Below are 26,633 nucleotides of genomic sequence, written 5' to 3'. Positions count from 1 at the left end.
CCCAACAGCTCTAAATTGAGTAAACCGAGGAACAATCTGTGGTACAGCGATATAATGGAATACAACTTGACAATAAAAATGAATGAATTCTTGACATGCAACAATATGGATGGATTTCAAGGGCATTAAGCTGAGTGGGGGGGAAAACTCCCAGAGAATTACATATTGTATAATTCTCTTTACATAATAAGTACTTGTGAAGTAGCAAAATTATGGAGAATAGATCAGTGACTGACAGGAGTTAGGGCTTAGGGGAAGGTGTGAATATTGAGAGGTAACACAAAGGAGTTTTGTGTTTTTTATTTTTTTATTTATATTGAGAGAGAGAATCGGAGTGTGGGGGAGGGGCAGAGAGATAGGAAGAGAGAGAGAATCCCAAGCAGGCTCTGCACTGTCAGCTTGGAGCCCCATATGGGGCTCAAACCCACATACCGCAAGATCAGGACTTGGTGAGATCAGGAGTCAGACACTTAGCTGATGGGGCCACGCAGATGCCTGGAGGGAGTTTCTTTATATTGATGAATATTATTGAACTATTTTTGCAGCAGTTCTTATCCTACTTGTAGTGGTGGTTACTTGAATCTAATCTGCATATGTGATAAAATTTCATAGAATTACACAAATAAATTGATCAGATCTAAAGTGTGTAACTGAGTTAATAGTGTACTGATGTCAGTTTTCTGGTTTGATCATGTGCTGTAGTTATTTACCACATTATCAGTGTGGGAAACTGGTTGGAGTAAACCTGAGAGTTCTGTATGTACTGTTTTTGCCACTTAAATGATTTCAATATTGAAAGTTATAAAATAAAATTGACTTAGGGGCACCTGGGTGGCTCATTCTATTAAGTGTCTGACTTCAGCTCAGGTCACAATCTCAGTTTGTGAGTCCGAGCCCCACATCAGGTTCTGTATTGACAGCTCAGAGTCTAGAGCCTGTTTTGGATTCTGTGTCTCCCCGTCTCTCTGCCCCTCCCATGCTCATGCTCTGTCTCTCAATAATAAATAAAAATGTTTAAAAAAAAAGATGTTTGAAAAAAGTTCACTTAAAGTGAGGTACATCCAGACAATGGAATATTAGTGCTAAAAAGAAATGAACTATCAACTATGAAAAGACATGGAGGAAGCTTAGATGCATGTTACTAAGTGAAAGAAGCTAATCATACAGTATGTACAGGGTACGTACTGTGTGACTTATGCATGTCTACATACTGTATGATTTCAACTATATGACATCCCAAAAAAGACAAAACTGTGGAGACTGTAAAAAGATCAGTGGTTGCCAGGGTCAGAGGAGAGGGAGGGATGAATAGATGGAACTGAGGGTTTTTAGAACACTGACAGTACTCTGTGTGATACTGTAATTAATGCATTTGTCCTAAACCATAGAATATACAACACAGAGCGATCCCCAATATAAACTATGGACTTCGGGTAATAGTGACATATGTCCGTTCCTCACTTGTAACAAATACCACTCTGGTGGAGGATGTTTATAATAGATGAGGTTGTGGATGAATGGGGTTGGAGAATATATTGAGATTCACTTACCATCTAATTTTGCAGTGAACCTAAAATTGCTCTAAAAAATAAACTCTGTTAAAAAAAATTGGGTCAGAAATAAACATTGAATTGGATAGCAATTATTAAAGATAAAATTGCCATGTCTTATTTATAAAGAACTCTCAAATCCATAAGGCAGGCCCTGAATCTCCAGTGGGCTAGAAAAAAGCTTGAGAGAATAAGCAAGTGCTCCAAGGGAGAATTTTGTAGATCTACTTTTGTGTTTATTCAAAATTTTCTGGAATCTCCAAATTCAGTAATGTAATACCAATGTTCTTAGAAACCTACCCTAGAAAAGAGAAATGTTTTTTGCCATTATAGCTGTGTAAAGTAATCTTCTCTAAGAGAAAAATAACTTAAAAAATAAACAGCACTGTACATTTAACATTGGTTGAATAGCTTTGAGAGAATTTTGAAAACCTTTGTATATGTAATCTGTCCACTCCAAGAAAAAAACAACTGTTTTTTTTTTTTTCCAGGTGTAAATTAATTATTTGAAAGCAGTTGAACAATGGAGCCAGACATCATTCGAATGTACTCTTCATCCCCACCACCACTAGACAATGGAGCCGAGGATGATGATGATGATGAATTTGGGGAATTTGGTGGGTTTTCGGAAGTTAGCCCTTCTGGTGTAGGATTTGTTGATTTTGATACACCAGATTATACTCGTCCCAAGGAAGAGTTTGTACCTTCAAACCATTTTATGCCAATTCATGATTTCTCAGAAAATGTAGATAGCCTTACTAGCTTTAAGTCCATTAAAAATGGTAATGATAAAGACATCACTGCTGAACTAACTTCTGTGAAAGGACAGTCTGATGTTTTGCTTTCTACCACCAGCAAAGAAATAATTTCATCTAAAACTTTAGATCCTTCCATTGATGGCATAGAAAGTCCAGGAGATTTAAATAGTATAGGGAAGCAGAGACAGAATATTGGAACACCTGAAAGTTTCTCTCCAGAAGATTTTAGAACTGATATGAATGTTGTTCATCAAAATAAGCAGTTAGAGAGCTGCAATGGTGAAAAGCCTCCTTGTCTGGAGATTCTAACAAACGGGTTTGCAGTATTGGAAACTGTAAATCCTCAGGGAACAGATGATCTGGACACTGTAACTGATTCAAAAGGACGAAAGTCTCTTAGCACTCATAGTACTGAATATAACTTAGACTGTGCACCTAGTCCTGCTGAGGAATTTGCAGATTTTGCCACATTTTCCAAAAAAGAAAGGATACAACTAGAAGAAATAGGATGTGCAGTTTTAAATGATAGAGAAGCATTAACCATTCAGGAAAATAATAAAATTAATAGAGTCAGTGAACTGAGCTCTGTAAAAGCACTATCTTTGGGTAGGAGCTTTGACGATAAAGGAGACATTGATGGAGAGGATCAGGTTTGTGTTTCAGAAATCAGCATAATGAGTACCAGAGGTTTCAGTACTGAAAAACAAGGCCTTCCAACATTGCAACAGGATGAATTTTTAAAATCAAGTGTTCAATCAAAGCCTTGGAGTTTGGCAGATTCAGCTGATAATTCAGAAGCCAGTATGAGAGAACAGTATAAAACTGAGGAAAAACTTGATTTGTTTACTTCGAAGTATGCTGACCTATGCATGGATTCTGTTAAAACTTCTGATGCTGATGATGAAGTTGGTTCTTCCAAAGAAGAAAGTAAAAAGTTTATCGATTTCCAAAGCCTCAGCGTTGATCCTACAGAAGAAAATGTTCTGGATGATTCTATAAGTGTAAAAAACGGTGATGATAGTAATGACTTTGTGACTTGCAATGATACTAATGAGGATGATTTTGGTGACTTCGGCACAGCCAGTGGCACAACTCCACCTTTTGTTACTGGTACTCAAGATTCAATGAGCGATATCACTTTTGAAGAGTCCTCAGAGCACTTTCCACATTTTAGTGAACCAGGTGATGACTTTGGAGAATTTGGGGATACAAATGCTGTGTCTTGCCAAGATGAAATTATATTTACTGAGTCCGACCTAAAACAGACTCCTGATCATTTATCAGAAGAATGTAAGTTGGCAGGAAAGTCTATCGAGACAGGAAGTGATCCTGTTTCAAAACTGGAAATTGGGCAGGAAGGTGAATTTGGAGATTTTGATTCTGTGCCAAATATCCGAGAGGACTGCAGTGCTTTTCAAGATTCTGATGATTTTGCAGACTTCAGTTCAGCTGGGCCTAGCCAAGTTGTAGATTGGAATGCTTTTGAGGATGGACAGAAAGATAGTTGCTCTTGGGCTACTTTTGGAGACCAGCAGGCTACTGAATCTCACCATCGAAAGGAAGCCTGGCAGTCACATAGGACAGATGAAAAGATTGATACTCCAGGAACCCCCAAAATGCACAGTGTCCCTTTAGCAGCTTCCAAAGGAGCAGTTGCTGGTGGCCATTTACAGAAAACAGCCACTTCAGTTCAGGTATTTACTGGTTTTCTCTGTTTTGTATGATAGGCTAATTGCTATGGAGGCTTTTAATTCAGCTTTCAGGAAGTATTTTTAAATTGGGTACCTGTTGAAGGAGTCTCTTATGACACATAATGCTTGCTTGACTTGTAGTTCAGTTACATTTTTCACAACGCTTTGGTAAACTTTATGAGAATGGTCCTACAGTAAGGAATGCTTGGTGAGGTTTTTCTTTATCTCAGGGAGTTTAATATTTACAGAAATTCATCAACTTGGTTTTTTTGATTACCATAAATATCACTTATGTAAAAATTCATTAATTAGCTAACTAGTTCAGTGAATCCTTCAGTTTTTACCTTTACAGTGATTTCACGAGAAAGTTAAACTGAGATTTAGAAGACTTTCTAAGTTTCAGAAAATGTCTCTTAATTTTGCCAATCAAAGACCTAGGAGGTTGAAGTCTAGTTTTGAGTGTGGGAGGGAGCAAGCAGAATTTGAAACCTTAACCTGTGCTGAAAGCTGTAGGGAATTGAAGGGTAGAAAAAGAATATGAGCAAAAAAGATTTGGACTTCATGATTTGACAGCTACTGAAGACCTGGGATGAGGGTATGAGAAGACTAGAACAAGAAACAGCCATAGGCTGACTTACTGTGGTTGTATTTAGTTGCTTATCATTTCTTGCAAACATATATTTATGTTTATACTTCTTGGGGAGTAAGTGTGTCAGGAAGAATATATTTACCCCCCAGCCCCTGTACTTTATCCCTTCCTGTTCCAGACTCTTTCAAAGAAGATTCACAAAGATTTAATTTGACCTAAAGTAGCCCCTAGAGATGCAGCTTTATATCCGGGTTATTCCCCAGTCCTGAGTTGTACCCTGTGCTAAACCTAACCTTTTCCTCCACCCCATTCAGGTATTGAAAAGAAAACTCCCCAGAAAGTCACTGCTTTATATTGACAATTGTTATAGGGAACACTTTGCCCACCAGCTTCTTTTAAGGATAGTGAGAATAAAATCAGAATCCCCAAACTCTTCCAGTTATCTTTTGCTAAGCAAACCATTTTCAACTGGAAATATTTCCAAAGTCTGAGTGTCAGTTGAAATGGTTATACATCATTGCTTTGATACCTTTTGATACATGAAAATACTATTATGGTATTACCAGGTGGAGTGTACAGCTAATCACTTTTAATTTGACTTTGAGTGTCTGAATAGCTTACTTTGCTAATTCAGTTATTGTATGGTTTGGCTAATATGTATATTTCCTGTTGATTAATTTATTATGAAAGTAGAAGCTTGCAAGGAATGAACTAATTATATAATGCAAAGCTAAGACTCTTGATTTTGACCCAATCCTTTCCCTGTTGAGCTTCATTTTACTGGAAGGTGACACTGGTATTGAATGATCTTTAATTTATAGCCGTAGAACTTTTAACATCATCAGATAATAAATTTCAAAATATGACCAGCTCAAAAAAAGACTTGTTTCACAAGTTGATTGAAGTTATTTATAATTTGATAATTGGATATAAGAGGCAATAAAGTATATGGGCTTTATTTATATAATACAAACCTGAGTTTGAATCTTGACACAGCCTCTTATAAGCTTTATGATTTTGGACAAGTTACTTCTGAGTTCAGTTGTTTACAAAAAGGATATAATATGTACTTCATTGGACTTTCATGAAGATAAAATGACAGTAAATTTTAAAGTGAGTGAAAAAATCCACTGAAAAATAAGAATTTTATAGTATGATTCTATTTTGTGAAGTTAGAGCAAAAAGCATGTGGATATGCCACGATCCATTAAGACTTCCTGAGATTTGTTTGGCTCGGTCCTCAGACTTTGATTTTTGCTGAATGGGTTTGGAAAATGAGCAGAACTTGGAGATGGATTTTGGAAAGGAGAAATTGTTGGAAGGGCCTGAAAGATAAGCTTAGAAGGAAGTTGAGGTAAGGAAATGGGTAAGCCCTTTTGAGTAAGAAAGTGACTGAGTTGGAAGTCCTGCTGTTGTGATCAAGGCTTATGGCCCACAGTTTCTTTCTTTTCCAGAATCTGCTGGAAAGGTACATTATCTAAGATCCAGGGAGAGGATTAGATTTACTGATTTTTTTTCTTAAAATGTTTCTCCTACTTGTTACAGTGTTGGAGACCACACAGAAATCCTCACATATTAATGATGTGAACATTAGGGTTTTAGTGGTAAAACTTAAAATGGTTTATTCCTGTTCAGTCTTAACATGGGTGCAACAATTCTGTTTTACACTGAGTGCCTTCAGTGGTTTTGTCCAAATTCTGCTTTGACAGAATGTTGTGAATCTTTTGGAATTCATAGCTTGGTTAATTCAGTTAAACAAACATGGGGAACAATTCTTTGTTTTGAGAAATGAGACAAATGGTGTACTTGTCATTTCAGATTTCTTCTGCTTTTCACTGTGACATTGTCTGAGTCCCTATTTTTTAATACTTTCCCTTTTTCAGGCTACCAAAAGGATATCTTAATATTTTAATAAAATGTATCTTCCTTGAGTCAAGAGACCATCAATTGTTGCAGCTTTATTGTTTGCTACTTAGGGAAAAGTCAACCAAAAAGAAATCTTTCATACTTAGAAAATGTTCTTCGTCAAACTAATTCTCAAATGTGGGTCTAGTAGACTCAGAATTGAAGCCTTAATAGTAAAAGTCATGCATGACCATTTATTGAGAAATACTCTACCCTTTCAGTGAATATTTTTTTCTGAGAATGCAGAGCTTAATGTGTTTCATTTTCTTGTTAACATTCTTCTGCATTACATTGTAGTGGAAAACAAGTAGTGGTATCTATGTGGTACACATTAGAAAGAGGTCCTAACTTTGCCTTTTGAGCTCAAATTCAAAACAAAACAAAATGATGATTAAAAAAAAAAAAGTTCTCCTTACTTTCAAGGCAGTCTTTCTCCCAGAAGACCATTTTGTATACTGTTTTACCAATTCGTTCGTTCTTTCTTTCCTTTCTTTATTTCCTTCCCCCCCCCCCCCCAGCATGTTAATGTTCCAGAAAGGAAAGCTGATGAAATAGCCAAGATTATTTTGTCTTAAATGTATGGTAAAAGAGGTAATATTATAAGTCCTCCATTTAACTCTGAGGTTTGGGTAAAATTTTTTAAATATTGCTGTGGATGTTATTTGAGAATTTAGGTAACTGATAAGTAATCTCTATGTTAACTAGCTATAGAAAAGGAAACTGAGTAATTGTTTCTTTATTAGCCATCTATTTGATAATGCTACGGAGAAAATGTTACTAGATGAAGATTTCTTTTGAGAGGCTTGAAAATGAAGTGTCACAAAAAGAAGGAAGAGAATTATGAATACTTTGGCTTACTTTACTTAAAATTTAATTGGTAGTGGGGTGCCTGGGTGGCACAGTTGTTGAGCGTCTGACTCTTGATTTTGGCTCAGGTCATGATCCTAGTAGGGTCATGGGATCGAGCCCCACATCAGGTTCCACACTGAGCATGGAGCCTGCTTGGGATTATCTCTGTTTCTCTGTCCCTGTCACCTGCTCACTTGCTCTTTCAAATAAAAAAAAAACCTAAACAATAAATAAATATAGTTTGTTTGCTGGAAAGTCAGCATTCTCAACCTGACTCTAAGCCTATGTTTTCACCTTCGTTTATTTAATCATCCGCCTAAGATTTGTGCAGATTTTCCTTTCTGTGGATGAACACCTGAACTTATTACTAAAAACAGAAGTAAGCAACCAAATTAAGTGGTCAAAAGGTACAAACTTCCAGTTATAAAATAAATAGGTCCTGGGGATGTACTGTATAGCATGGTGACTATAGTTAATAATACTATATTGTATATTTGAAAATCTCTAAGAAAATAGATTGTTAAAGTTCTTCTGACAAGAAAAATTTGTAGCTGTTTGTGGGATGGCTATTAGCTAGACTTGTGATCATTTTGCAATATATACATTTCAAATCCTTATGTTGTACACCTGAAACTAATGTACATCAATTATATCTCAGGGTTTTGTTTTGTTTACTTTTTCTCTTAAGTGTATTTATTTTTGAGAGAGAGTGAGAGCACACAAGCAGGGAAGGGGCAGAGAGAGAAGGAGACACAGAATCTGAAGCAGGCTCCAGGCTCTGAGTTGACAGCAGAGAGTCTGATTACACAGCTCAAACACACGAACGTGAGATCATGACCTGAGCTGAAGTCAGACATTTAACCAACTGAACCACCCAGGTGCCCCATCTCAGTGTTTTAAAAAATAAAGACAAAATCTTAATTTCTTTCTATTTACTTGAAATATTTGGATATCAATTTCTTTTGTTATTTTTCTCTCAGAAAAATGGAAATTCTGGTCTTTAATTCCAAAATAGGTAGAAATACTTTGTTAGATTTATGCACTATGCAGAAGGGCCAAACCATCTTTTTAGAGCATGGTGAATATTACAGTTGTTCAGTCTTACATAGCTTGAAATTGGGAATTGACAAAGTGTACAAGTGTAGATTGTACTTGATATCTTACTTAATATTTAATGATGGTAAGGTATAAGGTAACCTCTTAAATGGAAGATTAAATTACCCAGTGGATTTTATGTTTGTTCTAAACTTCCACTTCAGAGCAAGATCTAATGCTTATCAATGTTAGAACTATTAATGTTAATCAACTTTTGTTCCTAAGGAAGAAAAGAAAACTAACTAGAAATACGTTGAAGGAACTTTAGGAATTAGTGTCTTAAATACAAGACACTTTTAAGAAGATATGCGTGTGCATGGCATAAGACCCAGAGCCTTGGACCCTAGGTGCTGTTTTACACACCCCTTTGGAAAACTGAATGATCTTTTCAATACACTCCAGTACAGTCATTTATAAAATAGAGGTATATTTAGTATTCTCCAGAGAAACAGAACCAGGAGGATGGATGAACAGACAGACTTGGGAGGGAGGGAGAGAGAGACTTATAAGAGATTGGCTCATGTGTTTATGGAGTCTGAGAAGTACCAAATACAGTCCTAAAGCTGTCTGCAATTGATTGCATGAGGCCCATTCATATTAGAGAAGACAATCTGCTTTACCCAAGTTATCAATTTAAAGTTAATCTCATCCAGAAACACCTATACACACACACCCAGAATAATGTTTGACTAGTTGTCTCGGGCACATCATGGCCCAGTCAAGTTGACACATAAAATTGACCTTAATAAGAGGGAGTGCCGTTTTACCCTGTGTAGCATTCAGGATTTGGGGGAGACTTTTCGTGCCTGGGACCTACCAGTTGGGAAGTTCTGCATTTGTAATGTGACTTGTTTGCATCAGTTAATAAAATGAAATGGCTACTTATATACCTTCTGCTCTAAACATGGAGATACAAGAGACCTGAGAATGAGTGTAAGTGAATTCATACATGATGCTTTGCCCCCATTGATGAATTAAACCATTGGATAGTTGAGCATTTGTGCTTTTCCAGAAATCCTATCCGGTCTGAAAAAGTAATAATTGTTATTGTAGAGACATTCAAGGTAGTAAAGGACCCTGATAGGAAAACAAATATATGAGAAATGAGAAAATTGGGAAAGATAAAAGTCAGTGTACCTTGTGAGAGCAGTATAGCCAGGGCCACACATGACTTTTATATGACTTACCCATAAAAGATATTTAAAATTCTATTTTGTAACTTGGTATAAAGATGAGTATGTTAATTTAAGCTATTAAAACATTTTCATGAATCCCTAAGTGATTGTGGGCCTGAGGCCCTGGCCCTGGGTATATATAGTGAGTGCTTAAAAGCAATGCTCTGGAGTCACATTGCCAGATTCAGATGCATGTTTCACCATTAACTTGTATTAGTCACTTTCTTGAACCTTAGATTTAGAGAATAATAGTACTTACTTAAAGTCCCTCATTCTGAAAGTAAAATGAAATTGTGCATGTCAGTGTGCTTACCACATTCTCTTGTACATAATAAGTGTTCAATAAATGTTAGATATTACTGGAAAATCTCAGAAATGAACTTCTTGGAAAATGGTCTTTAAAGGTACAAAAAATCATGTTGCCAACTGCATTTTTTTTTGGTGAATGGCAGAAAGTAATAGGGGAGGCAAATGAGAATTTGTGTAGGAGTATCTCTAGTTTTGGCTATATACTCACCTGTCAAATGATTTTGAGAGAGAAGCTACTTCTTTGGGCTAGTTTCTCTTCTCAGAATAGTTTTGACAGGTTAGGAACTCTTCTGAGCACCAGGCTCTTCTCCTTTGTCCTAGCACTGGACATGAATAGAGAAAATAAAATGGACACTGGCACCTGCCTTGAATTGCATTTGACTTTCAACCCTACATTTATCAAAGCCCTCTGGTTCTTAAATGTATAACAGCCAGACGTGAGGCTGTTCACCAGGCTGAGAATTTGCTACATGTGTGATTGAATGGCATGAGTGAGTTACAGAACTGGTATTCAGCTAACCACCCACCAGTTTTCTGATCCCACATTCAAGGGAGAACTGATGACTGTTTTTCCTCTTTGACTCTGAAATTAAAGGCATTTAAAAGGCAAGTAATTGAGGGGCACTTGTGTGGCCCAGTCTGTTAAATGCCCATCTCTTGATTTCAGCTCAGGTCATGATATCATTGTTCTAAGTTCGAGTCCCACATCAGGCTCCATATTGAGTGTGGAGCTTGCTTGGGATTCTCTCTCCCTTTTTCTGTTAGCCCCTCCCCCACTTCACTCAATCTTTCAAACACTAAAAAAATGCTTATCTTTAAAAGAGAGAGAGAGACCTAGCTTGAGCTGGGAAGGGGCAAAGAGAGAAGACAACACAGAATCTGAAGCAGAATCCATGCTCTGAGCTGTCAGCACAGGCCCTGACACAGGGCTCAAACTCGCACACTGCAAGATCATGACCTGAGCCAAAGTTGGACACTTAACCAACTGAGCCACCCAGGTGCCCCAATAAACATTTTTTTTTAAAAATCCCTGCTTCTTAAAAAGATAAGTCAGGTGATTGTGAATATTCCTTAGTTTGCTATAGTTACTGTTGTAACCTCAGCTAAATAGCATGCTAAGTGTGTGGGCACTTGTTACCTTCTCATGATTTCTTTAACAAAGTAAATTGTAAATATTTACTAAAAACTATGAATTATATTGTTAGATGAAATAATTGCTTTAAGTGTGGTCATCACCTCAGCAGTTAAGAGTTGAATCCCTCATCTGTTGGCTACAAATGGTCGAAAGACCACAAAAAGTGGGTAAAAGCATGATTTGGTGAAAAGAGAGTAGAGTATGGAATTAGACTTGGGATCAAATCCTTGCTGTGTACCATACCAACATGAGACTACTTAATTAATCTCCATGAGCTTTAGTTTCTTCATCTATAATGTGGAAACGGCAATACTTAACTTTCAGGGTTTGTTTTTTTTAAAACATTAGTGAAGAAATACGTAAGTATCAAACATAGCACCTAGAACATAAAGGCATTCAGTTATTATTTATACTTGTTACAAGTATATAAATGTATCCAATCTATGTACAAAATGATTTAGATGGCTTACACTAGGATCTACTTTCATAAGTAGAACAAACATGCCCCCTGCAGTCCTTAAATAAAAAGGAAGTGCCTTTTTGTTTTTGTTTTTTTAATTTAGTGTACACTGACTTTGCTAACAATTCTGTATCTGCTGTATGCAGGGACCTAAGTACTGGAGATTTGAGATGAGACCTAGCCCCCTCTCAAAGCTCTTATAATTTTTAGAAATTGAACTTACAACTGCTTTGATGGCAACACAGTCTAGTATTTAAGAGCACAGACTGTGAAACTGGACCTCCTAGATTAGGATTCAGCATGTAATATTCATTGGAGTATGAGCAGATTAACCTCTTAGTGCTCCGTTTTTCTCATCCAGACAATGGGGATAAGATTACTGTTCTCTCCCTCCAATGGTTCGGCTGTGTTCTCTGTGAACTTCTGTGAGCTAATATTCATAAAGCATTTACAATAATGCCTGGCATGTGGTGAGCACTGCATAAGTATTGAATAAAAAACATACCACACTATATCAAGCTTTTGCTGTTTGTGACTGTGTTTCAGAGAACATCTTTTGATCTTTTACTGAATTTTTTAGGCCTTCACTTTGAACTGGGCTGTATGATATTGTTTGCTTTCCAGATGCTGCCTTACCTGCTAAGGGAAACTAGAGCTTAGCCAGTCTGACTTTACCACCAATTCCAAATAATAAAATATAATCTTTTAGAATTTTACATTGAGTACAAGTCCACATGTATTGGAACATGTTAATAAACATTAATTCATATCTTTTTTTCAAGTTAATCTGCTACAAGGAGTTTAAAACTATGTAGTGTCCTCCATTTAGTCAAAACCAGGAGTAGATTGCCTCTTATGGATAGATACAATCTATAAAGAAACAAGAATTCTCATAAGTTATTTTTTACTCTTACAGTAGAATAAATCCAAGTTTAAATAATATTTCACTTTATTGACTCTAGTGTTGATGTGATACTAATTTTATTACTGATTTGGTTTAGGCTGTTGTATGTATTAAACTATCCGTGCCTGATAGTATTGAGGAAAAAAGTGTGTGTGTGTATGTGAGTGTATATACATGTATTTTACAACAGTTAAAATTATTTAATAATTTAAAACTTTCCTATATCAGAGTTTTCATATATAACTTCTATGGTCAAAGTTTATGCTCAAAATAACAATGATTTTTTAATTTACTGTGTGATTACAGTCAGTTTGAAAAAATCTGTTTCTTGAAAGAAACCTTTCTGCTTGGTCACAAGAGAAACTGTTCTTGTGGTGGGCTGTTTAATTTCTCTTTTGAGCATTATGTTCTTAAACCTGTTCTACCAACCAAGTTACTTGGACTGTGTTCCATTACATTTTGAACTTGTAACTTTATTGTGCTTCTTGGGAAGTATAACACTCAGACACACCTAATGTTTGATTTGCACACTTTGCATTTTATAATGTGATTAAGATTTAGGTCACAAATGCCAAAACGTGAAGCAAAATGTTCACCAATTTCCAAAGTTTAAAATCTACAAGGAGTAGCAATAACATGTTCTTTTTATGAAAGTGGCTGTTAATGATAGACATTTTTCAGTTGGTACTCGTTTTCCAATTCAGTAAGAGGATCTTGGGGAGGGTACAAAATTTTGGATTATTTATTTTCTTGTTAAAATATTGTAGAAATTGATAGATTGAGACAAACATTTTCATAATGATTTAGAATGCCAAATAGTGGTAGAGAAACATCCTTAATGAGCTTTAATGTAGTTTTGATGTTTATTTTATTTCTTGGTAGGCCACTCTGTTTCTGTGTATCATCTGTACAGTAACAGTAGTAGTGAAAAAAGCTATCACTTCTTGAGCACACAGTGCCAAGTATTTAATCCTGTAACTCCTTACGCACCCTGTGAGGTTGCCCCTGATAGCTCCAGTTTATAAATCCAGAAGCGGAGTCTTCGCTCCTTGCATCCACAGTCCTCCACTGAAGTGTATAGTTACATCAGCCATTTACTTACTGGAATTAATGAGTAGCAAATGAAATTTGACATTTATTACCATAAACAGGATATTAGTATGGAACTCTTTCTAGAGGATTCCCTTTACCATCAAACTAGTCTTGTGGATACTTGGAAAATGATGTACAAAATGTCAGCGGAAATTCAAATTTCATCAAAATCTTTGTTGATTGTATTAGCTGCTTGAATTGTTGAATTGTTTAAGAGTTCCTCCTTGTGGTGGGTGGTGCTGTTCAGTTAGTGGGTTCTGATTATTTGAATCTCTGTTATTTACTGCCATGCCACAGATGTCAGCAGGCTATGGCCTGTGAGGCAAATCTGTTTTGCTGCCTCTTCTGGTAAATAAAGTTCCACTGGAACACACCACACTTCTTTATGGGTGGTGCAAAGCTGAAAATGTTTACTGTCTGGCCCTGTCTAGAAAAAATCGCTGACCCTTGGCTCTACCTCATTCAACAAAATATTTGAAGCAATTGAATGTAATATCTAGCCCTAAACACAGATGGAACTTTCTTTTAAATTTTCCATGTAATTTATACTCTGTACGAGAAAGGTAAAGTAAGAAGTAAAAACTTGAGGTGAATGTAATGGTTCATGTATCTTCCACTAATTTAAGAATTTGCTCACTGCTGTACCTAAGACCTGGTAGTTAAATGTAATATTGCCCAAATGACAAATGTATTTTGGAGTCATTTCTTTCTTCTTTTGATAAATATTTTTTTCTTTCCCATTAAAAGGATAACAAAGAGGATACAAGAGAGATTCAGTTTTTAATTTACAGAGAAGTAAAATATGATCATATGTGAGTTTTTGTTTACCTTCTCTGCCCAGAAGGAGCCTGTGCTCATCATGTTTCCAATTAGATGGTTATCTGATCCCTTTAAAAGTAGTGTCTGTCCATTCCCCTTGTTGAAGCAAGTAAGTGCCAGTCCCCTTGACGCACTCAAGTTTCACAAGCCTTGGGATCTTGAGTCTACTCTTTACCGTAGGTTTCATAATTGATACTGAGAACCTTTTCCCATATCACACACATGAATATAATGAAGGTGTTAGAGTAACTTTTGTAGAGATAGCAGAAGAGTACCCTGAGACTAATTATGCATGTTAAGTTTTTGCTCTGATACTGCTTCCAAAAGAGATTTTTGGTTTGGAAAATCTGTTTGGAAGATTTTTCCTTTTGTTTTTCATTTTCCTGTTTGCTGACTATGCTAAACAACAGAAATCAAGCGTTAACTTGTCTTTGTTACTTGGCAGGAAATACCACCATGGTGTGGCATTTTCTTGTACACTTGGTAGCATTTCAGTAGTAGACTTCCAACAGTCTTAACTTTGTATTCCTACTTGATGTTTAAGCGGTAAATTGAGGTAAGTTGAAAAGATTTTACATGTATCTGAGGTTCACTTAGGAAAGTGGGGATAAATGTTACTGTGGGCTGCACATATAGAATAACCTAGTAGTACCCCAAAAAGTGCAAGTTAATCTAAATTCAACAAATTTTAATTAACGAAAATATTCCAAAATGCCAGTGTTCTCAGTAAAAATTACTCTCGGGAATATCCAGTCTTTGCTTGGAAAAAAGATCGTATTCAAAAATACACCTGTATATGCCACACAGGAGTAGAGAAGTGGAATTTCTAAAAGATAACACAGATTATCAAAATGAAACATGAGCCGTTACTTTTCTTAGTAAGACATTCTCTCCTACTTTGTTCTATTAGCAGCAGAGCTATTTCTAAAAGACTTTTAAGATTCAAATGTTTTCCGTTCAAGAAAAAAGTTCTCTTCAACTATAAAAGCATACTTTTCACAAACCTTCAATTTAGTTATTCCTAAATCTAGAGTACATGAGTGGTAGTAGGGAACATCTCAGTGATGGAAAGACTATGAATGCTCCCTGGTTTTATGAACATTTTTGTTTTTGGTTTTGCTTTGTATAGATAATTCACACTTTGAGATTGCTTTCTCACTGTACAATTGAGTAGTAATTTCTTCTTTGTGAATTTTGTAATAGACTAAGGTAATATTTGTAAAGTACCAGATATGTTGCTTGACATATAACTACATTTATTTGTCACCACTGTATCACCAAGAGCATTGAATGTAATCATTTAGAGCAGCTGTTCTGCTAGTAGTTATGCTCCTTTCACTTAGTGCTTCCTGAACCTGACTGCTCCCTCTCATTTAATAGTGACCGAGCATGGGGTTGAGGTGTGTGTGGTGATGATGATGATAAAACTGAAATCATTAAAATTAGAGAAATGAAAATAAACTTTTGGTGGGGGGTGTTTTGATGCAGACAGCTTTACTAAACCGCCTGGAGCGAATTTTCGAAGCATGTTTTCCTTCAATATTTATCCCTGACACTGAAGAAGAAGTTACTTCCCTGAAGCACTTGCTGGAAACAAGCACCTTCCCAATAAAAACAAGAGAGGCCTTAGCTGAAAGTGGGTAAGTAGTAGACAGTTTTTAGATAGCATGTATGTTTAGTTTTAACTGTTCTAATTTATAAAGTTACCTTAAAACATCAAGGTTCTAAAATGTTGTAACATTATTATGTTGAAAGTTTAAAAAAAAATCATACTGTGCTAAAAAAATAAAAACAAACCTCCCTGTTCCATATTTGAATGCTTTTTCAAATATTTCTAAATCATTATTCTCATCTTTTTTTTTTTTTGTCTTTTAACTTCTGAGTACAATAAGTAGGGATTTAGACTTTACTGTTTGCCTCCCTTTATCTTCCCTGAATGACTTACATCCTAGTTTTTCATTAAGTTGATAGCTGGTATTTTCATTATTTTAATCCTGTAAGTAGTGTTCACTGCTAAGCCACTATTTCCTTTAGAGTAAGCTGCTGCTTGGACTTAATAGTTGCCTCTCTCTTTCATTTACTCAGTCTTTTCCTACCCCCAGCAGGCTATTAATACAAGTTTACTTGTGATCAAACCTGTCAGGCTAGCCATTCCATTTTTTCCTGAGCCTTCCATCATTCTATCCCAACCTGGGTTGGATTCAATGTAAGCTTCTTAAACACATGTTATCTTGGGACTTCCATTCACTTAGAGCCCATGTTGGTGGAGCATATCCTCTGATAACCTCCTGAGAAATAAAGGTACATGGGTAGTAAAAGTTTTATTCTACCCTTACGTTAAATTTATAATTTAGGATTTGTGTGTGTGTGGATATTCTGAAATTTCACAGTGAAGTGTCTCTTTATGAGTCTTTTCATTAATTAGACTGAACACTAGGTATACAACCTTTCAATCTGGAGGCTTCTGTTCTTCAGTTTTGGGCAGTTCTCTTGTATTGACAATTACCAATATAATGCCAATACAGTTACCTTCCCTCTGATGTCCGTTTTCTTTCTGGAACTTCTATTAATTATTAGATGTTAGAGGATATAGATGGATTTTCTCATTTTAACTTCAGAGTTATTCTTGGACTCTTCTCTTGCATTTCAGTACTCTCCACATCTGAACATACTCTCTCCCTCTGCAAGTCCCTCCTTCATCCCTCTTTGTGACCTCAGTGTTTGTGGTGCAGAGTTTTAAGTATCTCTTAACGTTTTTAAATATGGAGATTATGATTTGCTTCTTGGGTTTTGGGGGTAATTCTGAGAAGAGAAGCAGACAAAAAAGGTTTATGTTTTACCATCTTAAAACTGTTGAGATGTGTTATTTAAAAATATGCTAGTTGTACAGATGGTTCATACTCTTAGATCCAGAAATCTCTCCAAGAGATTGATTTTTGGGAAATAACACAACTATATGACAGAACACACCGTAAAATACAGGAAGATAATTTACCTAACAGTAGGAGATGAACAGTGAAAATAACTTAAACTGTAAGGTTGTGGTCAAATAAATAATGACGCATCTAACAGAACATTACATGGCCATTGGAAAAGGTATACATGTAGATGAGGAGGAAATGCTTAAAATCTGAAAAAAATACAAAATTATGTATTTGCTGTAATTGCAGCTGTGTGTGGATGAAGACTCAAAGAGACAGCCTGTTAAATGGCTGTAGTAATATGGTGGAATGCTGAATGATTTCTTTCCCCCTTTTAAATATTTTTGTTTTAAGGGGTGTCTGGGTGGCTCAGTTGGTTAAGCGTCCAAATTCGGCTCAGGTCATGATCTCAGGGTTCATGAGTTTAAGCCCCATGTGGGGCTTGTGCTGATCGCTCAGAGCCTGGAGCCTGCTTCAGATTCTGTCTCCCTCTCCTTCTGCCACTCTCCTGCTTGTGCTCTGTCTCTCAAAAATAAATAAATGTTAAAAAAAAAAAAAAAAAGTTTGGGTCCCCTGGGTGGCTCAGTCAGTTAAGCATCAGACTTCAGCTCAGGTCACGATCTCACAGTTCAAACCCCACATCAGGTTCTGTTTTGACAGCTCGGGCCTGGAGCCTGCTTTGGATTCTGTGCCTCCCTTTCTCTCTCTGCTCCTCCCCCACGCATGCTCTGTCTCTGTCTTTCAAAAATGAATAAATGTTTTAAAAAAAATTTTTTTTAAGTTTAAAAAAAGTGTTTCTTTTTTACAATTGAAAAAACATACAGGCTAAATTTTGATGACTGACATTGTTTCAAATGAGTTTAACTTAGCTACTAGCTACTTTAATGACTACAGGTGGTGGCAGTTGGTTTTATTCAGATAATAGCTGTATACTCATGTTAAACACAAGACTAATTGGAATGTATATTATTTCACAGTCACATTAAAACTAGAATTCATGGTGAAAGCAGTTGAGTAACCCATTGTCAATGGCTTCATCATGACCTTTGCAGGGAACTGCTGGATGTGTGGACCGAGCTACAGGACATCCATGATGCACATGGCTTGAGATATCAGTGGGGCGGTTCCCACAGCAACAAGAAGCTTTTGTGCTCCTTGGGAATAGACACTCGAAACATTGTGAGTTTTGTTAGTACCTTGGAAAATCCTTTAATGGACCTACGGGTTTTTAAAATTCTGTTACACTTTTGTTCAAGCTGTGATAACCTAGTTCCTCAGAAAAATAAATGTTAATTAGCTTAAATGCTCATGGATTTTGAATATACCAGCTTTTAAACATAAATGTATCTGAATTTTTTTCCAGTCAATATTTATTTTTAGAGAAGATTAGTTTTAATGTTTTTCATTATCAAATAAAGGAATTGTACTAAGAGATCCAAAATATGAGCCATATGGGCAACTTAACAATTTCTATTTATATTTCACAGTATATGTGATAACATGTTTTGTTAACTGTTTCAGTGTATGATAGATCATTCTCTGAGTATACATTCTTTTTCTCTAACACACATGTGTAGCTCTTCACGGGTAACAAGAAGCAGCCTGTTATAGTGCCCATGTATGCAGCAGGATTGGTAAGTACAAAGTGTCTCTGTGCGTATTTATCTTTGCTGCATTCATTCTGGAAAATCCTCTTATGTGGCATGACACAGAAAGTGTATTTTAAGGGGCGTTTAGTGTGGGAACACTAAGAGAATAAATATTAATATCCTTTTTGATCTCATCTCTTCAAGTCTTGATTTAAGGCCTTTTTTCTGTATCAAAGACACTTATTTTAGATTGAAGATTATCTTTATCCTAGTAATATAGTGCTCATAACTCTTTGTAAAATGTACCTTTGGAGGTCTTGCTTTTCCTTCTTTCCTTTTTGTCTTCTACCTAAATTTGCTTTTAAAAGTGGAAGCTGAAGTATTTGAAGGCTTACATAGCATTTGCTTTAATCCAGTTATGATCAATTTTAAATCCTGCACTACTGAAGCGATGGATGGATGTATCTAAAAGCTTGAATACCAAATGATAGTAATTGAAAATGGATGAGGACCCATAATTGGTCCTCCGTTTTCCCATTAATTTTTTAAATGTGTTGAATTTTGTTTTTTCAGATATGCCAGGTAGTCCAGGATAACTGAGGAACTTTCTTCCTGTATCTTATCAGGACTCAGTCACACTTTAAAGTTTGATGTGTTTGTGTTTTTTGGTGTGTCTTTGAGTTATTGGTGAATTAAATTCTTTCACCAATAACTTTTGAAAATAAAAATATGTTTAAGAAAAAAAATATAGCTTGGTATGGAATTTAAATTATACAACTTTATGTGCATGCAGAAATGAATTTGCTGTGAAATTTGACCTTTTTTAATCTGCAAAACTTTTCCCTGAGTAAGATCTAATTATTGATATTGAATTGGAATGTTTTACTTGTATGTTTTGTTTTTGTAGTTTGGTTTTGTGGAATTAGACAAAAACTTGTATTTGAATCTTTTAATCAGTTTCTTCTCCTGTATAAATGTAACTTGTATTTTCAAAACACCTTGATTATCCCTATACTGTTTTCTGTTGTGGGTAAATATAATCCAGGACATACTCTAACCTTTGGTTATTTGTTTTTTTCCTCAAGGAGTAGCATTGTAGAGGTGGTTGGTGTCACTGTCTCTTACTGAGGTAGAAAGTATGAATTTCATTTGTAGGAGTTTTCATTCAGCACATTGGGGCCAGTAAACTACTTAATCTTTAAGTGCAGGCTCAGCACACGAGCCAGTTCTTTAAATTTTGTGAGGAATTAGAGGCTAATATTCTTTATTTTTCTGCCTTAATTAGTTTTTATTAGTAATAATTCTACAATCTTTATAAGCTTCTAATACCAGAGTTGATTTAGTGAATACATCTCTCCTCCTCTGCCTTTATGATGCCTTATGTTTAGATACTTACTCTTTTTCATAGTTGGTTTCAGATTTTAATTATACCTGAATTTTTCCAATGGTGCTTTACACAGATGAGGTGTTGAGTATCTTTTTATCTCATTTGGAGCAATAGTACCTAAAATGGTCAGTTACGTCACTGATTCTCAGACCTTAATATGCATCAGAATTGGGGCACCTGGGTGGCTCTGTTGGTTGAGGATCCAGCTTCAGTTCAGGTATAATCTCACAGTTTGTGAGTTTTAGCCCTGCATCGGGTGCACTGCTGTCCACACAGAGCCCGAGCCTGCTTCAGATGTTCTGTCCCCCTCTCTCTCTGCCTCAAGCCTGCTCTCACTCTCAATCTCTCCAAAATAAATAATTACTAAAAAAAAAAAAAAAAAAATACTTTATAAGAAAATGCATCAGAATTGCTTGGAAGATGTGTTAAAGCACAAAATGCTGGTCACCACTGAGTTTCTTATTCAATGGGGGTGGGGTTATACATCTGACAAGTTTCCAGGTGATTAAAAAAAAAAAAAAAACTGGTGTTAGGGACCACTTTAAAGACCACTGCTTTAAGTGGACAGTTCACATTAGAAACGTTGGCTAAGGTTGGTAACTGTTTGCTGAATGCATTGTCTCTTTACATAAGGGCACACTAGAAAGCCTGCATAATGTATATGCTATTGAGTCAGACCATGAATTTGTTTTCATTCAAGCTCTGGAGGGAAGCCTTTCGCAAAATATCATTGTTAAGAATTGAATTTGTGTGGGGTGCTGGGTGTTGGCGTCTGACTCTTGATTTTGGCTCAGATCGTGAATTCATGGTTCTCAGGATCGAGCCCTACGTGGGGCTCTGCTCTGATGACAGGTTCTGAGAGAGAGAGAGAAAGAGAGAATCCCTAGCAGCCTCTGCACTGTCAGCTCAGAGCCCAGTGCAGAGCTCTAACTCAGGAACCTTGAGATCATGATCGGAGCAAAACCAAGAGTAAGATGCTTAGCCAGCTAAACCACCCAGGTGCCCCAGCATATACCCTATTATAGGAGAAGAGGAGGGATTGTCTTGAAACCTTGTTTTTAGAAAATTATAGATTCTTAAAAACATTCCAGATTCTAACCTTATTTAGCAGTTTTGATATTTTTCTCCCAAGTAAAAGGAGACTTGTGTGTGGTCTGGCTGATTTAAAATATTTAAGAATTTATCAAGTATTATTTTAAAATGTGTTAAATCTTTTTTTGTCAGGCCATTAACCTGATGATTACCCATTATTACTAGTGTTTGGTAGAGTATTGATGCAAAATGCTGATTTTCTTTTTTCCTTCTTTATTTCTGCCCCCATCGTCAGTGCCTTCCTTTCCTCCTCAAAAACTATGTTAGATTTTTAACACAAGTAGTGGAACATGTAAGATGTTTTCCCCTCTGAAATGGCTTTTCTCTACTGTGCCAGTCCAAGGAACTAAGTGTTAAACTTCCCATTCTCTAGTGGAGACAGGCTCAAATACTAAATATACATTAAAACGTGTAGACACCATCATATTAGATGGTGTGTTTTAGTTGAGCAAAATGGTTTGATGCTGATCTAGCTGCATTTCAGGGACGAGAGAAACTAAGAACTTCCATGCTGCTCCGCCATCTTGGCCCCTCTGAGAGTGCCACTCTCTAGATAGTGTGTTTTACAATTCTCACTTCTCCAAACACCACGATGGTGTAATGTGTACAAAGGGTTTCCTTTTCTACAGTTTCAGTGTCTGACACCTCACAAAAGTGTTGGATTCTTGGGGCATGGATACTGTATCACTGTTGTGCTTGCCTCTTCTCCATCCTGGCATCCCGCGTTACTTACGCTTTTGTATAAAGTGCTAAACTAGGCACTTTAAAACAAATCTGGTTTCAAATACCAAGTCTTGCTTCACAAGTTTGGATTTCAAAGGTACTATTGTAAAATATTTTCCATTATAGTGCTATAAAATTTTCTCTAAACAAAAATTAACAATAGTTGCTTTTTGTCTTCAGCACTCTCCAAATGACTTGGTTTTTTACTTTGTGCTACATTGATTTTTCTCATAAAGTTTGAGTTGGTTTTTCCCCCTCCCCCAATAATGGCTAATATGCCTTTTTCAGGGTATGTTAGAACCCACCAAGGAACCATTGAAACCACTATCTGCGGCAGAAAAAATCGCTTCCATTGGTCAGACAAACACCATGTCACCAGAAATGAACACGTGTACATCTGACCAATTCCAGGTAAAAATATTCGCGTATTGCTACATTCATACATGTGTACACACACGTCCACAGTGTTTCCCTTAATGTATAACTTTTAGTTTAAAATATTTAAAAATTTTGATTTCATGATGGACGTGATTTTGAATACTTACTAATATCCCTTGGAATATAATGAACAAACTGTTTTTAATTTTCAAAAAAGGCACAGCTTGAGCACTAGCTGGTTATGCATAAGTCCTTTAAACCTATCTAGGCCCTAGTTTCTTTACCTGTAAAATGAAGACTTTGAAGCAGGCATCTTTAAAAACCCCTTATAGGTTGAACATTGTATGGTCATAATAACTGATACACCAATCTGGTTAAATGCTGATTTTCAAAAAAAGAAAAATTGGGAAATGCTTCATTTACACCAGCTCATTTGCTATTATGTGGTTTTTATTGAAACCTGCAAATTTTCTAGAGTAATGAATATAAGTGTGTTTATTACATCAAAAACTATTGCTTTGGGAGTTTGAATAAAAGTTACTTACGTTGAAAATAGTGTGTCTTTTATAAAACATTCTGTGGATTAAGAAAAGAAAGCAGTGTTACCTTTCTTACCCTTTATCTCCTTGGCATCATTAAGCACAATTTTTTTTTCAGTCTAATATATTAATATCAGAGCCTTCCCCCTTACTTTCTTATCTATGGAAAAACTTGCTTACTCTTTCCACATCAAGTTAGAAACTGACTCAGTGCTGGTTAAACATTCTTTTTTAAAATATTTTTAAGTGAACATTACCATAGGTAACACATATTCTTGCCATGTTTGTCATTTTTTTACCTTAAGTGTCTTCAGTCCTATTTAACACAAAAAAATGTGTATTTGGACAGCTTGTCCCTAAGTGTGTGTTCCACTGAACACTAATCCCTGGAGATATTCCACTAAGGAAGGGTTTCAGGGGGAAGTAAGTTTGGAAAACTTTTCATACTGTACCCTATAACCACCCTTGAAGATTCTCAACACACACATTGAGGTCTCTGGAGAATCCTGCAGTGAATAACCCTATTTAATTTTAATTATTTCTGAAATTTACTTGGCCACAGGACCCTTCTCTGCAGGAAACAAGGGAAAAGAGTCCTAACAGCCATTGAACTAGTATTTTGAAGAATATACTTTAGAAAATGACATAAAGCAAAGTCCTACCCTTTCAGCTGTGTTTCAAGAAACATCTGATATTACTGCTGTGTACCACTGTGGTTTATACTTAGCCTCGCTTAAACATCACTTTATTACTCACACTGAAGTAGTAAGCAAGGAGGCCCGAAATGTAAAATGCCTGGCCTTATTGATGGTTGGGTAACAAGGAAAGTGGTATGGGCAAAGTTGCCTTCGTAGGTACAATACGTTCTTAGTTCTCTTCTTTTAATTGTCCTTACATTGTTCTCTGGCTCTGCGCTTCCTTCCCAGGCCTGCCCTACATAACCAGATTCCAAAATTACTTCTCCCACAGCACATTCCCACTTCTGCCTAAGGCAACATTTTTATTCCTACAATGAGAGATATTAGGAAAGTAAGTTGAACTACCTGGTTCAGACTCCCTGGTACATTTACTGAAAATGAAGCCATTCTTACTCGAGGCCTCCTGTCACTAGTTTTGCTTGCTGCCTCCTCCTCTTCATGCAACCACTTCTGTGTTGCAGCCCCATAAACTATTGCGTATTTTATCAGAGTTAGTCGTCACTTGTCATTTTTGCCTCTAGTTGGTTTCATTGATCTTATATATTTTATTCTAGTCTCCCCTCATATTTATCATCTTTCTTAATATTTTAATTATAATTGACTAAGAGTCTAGATGACCTAATAAAAAACGTGTGTTAATGGAACTTTTAATGGAAATTAAAGTGTATTAATTTAGTGGAGATGAGTTAGGGCTCCATGATCTGTGTTTGGCTGCTGCTGTGTCTGTACATATGCACACACCTGTCTGTGTTTATAATTGAAGGACTGCTGTCCCCCCGGACTAGACAGCAGCAGTGAAGCACCTCTAACTCTTTTTGTTCGCAGCTAGAACTGGGTCTCTTGCTAATTAAATTAAAAAAACTCTTCTTATCACATGCTTTTATTCTCTTTAGTGCACACATCTCTGTCTTTAAAGATACATAAATATTGACAAATTTATTCTGTACCTTTTTTGGGGTTTGTGATCCTCACTAGCTTAATTTTTTAGGCTTTTTGGGAGCCAATGAAAATAATATCTCCCAATTGAAGTTCAAAAAAAAATTTCTTTGATGTTTATTTTTGAGAGAGAGCGTGAACAGGCAAGGGGCAGAGTGATGGAAACACAGTCTGAAGCAGGCTCCAGGCTCTGAGCTGTCAGCACAGAACCTGATACAGGGCTCAAATCCAGGAACCGTGAGATCATGACCTACGCCAGTCAGATGCTTAACCGACTGAGCCACCCAGGTCCCCTCAAATTTATTTCTGAATCAACTTAAGCCTCTGTAGGTCTTCATTCTAGCATACACACACTCAAACTGAAGACTTCATCTCTGTATCAGAATTTTGTGCTGAGATCCCTGACTGTCTTCACTAAATTGTATGATCTTTGCTTGGCTCCATACTCCTGAGTCAGGTTAAAATACTCTAAAAACATCTAAAGTACATTGTAAGATTCTCTTTATGTAAACCAATATTTCTTTCCACTGTTCTTTGGCAGGCAGTGTGTGTATTATTTTTACTTCACATTTTGGCCATGCAGTAATACTATTACATCTTTCTACTAGTCATGATATCCAGAGGAAACAGCCATACCCTTTAGTGCTAGAAGTTCAACAAAATGTGTCAGGAAAGATCTGTTTAATACCTAATTTATTTATTTATTTGGGGGGGGGGGTGAGCCATACACCATACCTTCCTTTTATGTTTTTATATTGACATCACTAACAGTGACTTCCACACTTGGCATCATTGTATAATTCTCATTATGACTGCCTGCTTTCTGATCTGTCTTAATTTAGGTAACCATTGAATTTTTACCATTTCTTCCAAATTAGTTTATACCATTGCATCTCTTGTTTAGGAGTTTAATGACTTAACAGCTGTTTCTAGGACACTTTTACCTGAAAACACAGCTTATGGGCAAAAAGCAGTAATGATACTTTTGTTGTTTTGTTTTTTGAAAAATCTTTATTCACTGAATTTCAAGGTCACATCATTCATGGTGCCATTACTGATTTCCCTATTAACAAGATCAGTACATTAACCACACTTAATCCACTGCTGAATAGAGTCAGCTCTCTGGCTAACAGTTACCTAGCTAGACAGTACTGGAAAATTTCCTCATAGGCTTCATGATGTGGCTATTTCACTTATGAATCAGAATTTTTTTTTAAGTTTATTTTTTTGAGAGAGAGAGCACAAACAGGGAGAGGGCAGAGAGATAGGGAAAGAGAGAATCCCAAACAGGCTCTGCACTGTCAGCACAGAGTCCAGTATGGGGCTTGAACTCACAAACTGCTAGATCGTGACCTGAGCCGAGACCAAGAGTCAGATGCCTAATAGACTGAGCCACCCAGGTGCCCTGAGTGGAAAGAAGAAAGAAAAAATTATGTAGCACTGTGCTCTCTTTTTACAATAAGAGAATATATTTGGAAAAGCTAAATGATGTACCCAAAGTCATACATCAGTGGTACAGTTAGGACTAGAACCCAAGTCTTTAGTTTTCTAGTTCCCATTGTTTTTTTGGGAGGGAGGAGGGGTTGCTCTTTTTTTTTTTTTTTTCTTAATTGGTATTCTTTGTCTTTATTAACAAATGACATGATCATCTACACAGAAAATCCCAATGAGTTTACAAAAATATAGTAATACCAAGAAGTGAATTTAGCAAAATTTCAGACTATAACATCAATATGTAAAAATGAACTGTATTTCTATATGTACTAAAAACAGTGATTAGAAATTGAAATTAAAAAAAACAGGCTATTTACCAAAGCAACAAAACCATGAAATACTTAGGGATAAATCTAAAGGTACTTAATTTTTCTCCTTTCCTTTTTTAACTTCAAGGTTTTACTTAAATTATATTTAGTTAACATACAGTGTTTTTGCTCTTCTTATTATGACCTTTTCTTCCTTAGTGCTTTAGTCTCTACAATAATCATTCATACCACATTGCTTAAGGTTGTTTTAAAATGCTTCGTTCAGTGCTTTCTCTT

The 26,633-nt window shown here is 36.2% G+C and overlaps 1 protein-coding gene across 3 annotated transcripts in view; it reads left to right on the top strand.

Moving 5' to 3' along the window:
• The window catches only part of AFTPH (aftiphilin), a 69,062-nt gene that overhangs the window by 26,090 nt on the left and 16,339 nt on the right, over positions 1–26,633 (top strand). For all 3 annotated transcript variants that reach the window (XM_039243152.1, XM_039243153.1, XM_039243155.1), the window contains exons 2-6: positions 2,042–4,002; positions 15,820–15,971; positions 18,305–18,431; positions 18,830–18,886; positions 22,332–22,454. In XM_039243152.1, the coding sequence (XP_039099083.1) occupies positions 2,074–4,002; positions 15,820–15,971; positions 18,305–18,431; positions 18,830–18,886; positions 22,332–22,454 (2,388 nt within the window). In that variant the 5' untranslated portion in view covers positions 2,042–2,073. The remainder of the gene's footprint in view (positions 1–2,041; positions 4,003–15,819; positions 15,972–18,304; positions 18,432–18,829; positions 18,887–22,331; positions 22,455–26,633) is intronic.

This window comes from Hyaena hyaena, unplaced genomic scaffold, assembly GCF_003009895.1.
Source record: "Hyaena hyaena isolate Hyena2069 unplaced genomic scaffold, ASM300989v1 scaffold_224, whole genome shotgun sequence".
Classification (NCBI taxonomy): domain Eukaryota; kingdom Metazoa; phylum Chordata; class Mammalia; order Carnivora; family Hyaenidae; genus Hyaena; species Hyaena hyaena.
Note: the sequence above shows the minus strand (reverse complement) of the source record. Positions and strands in the feature narration are given on the sequence as shown.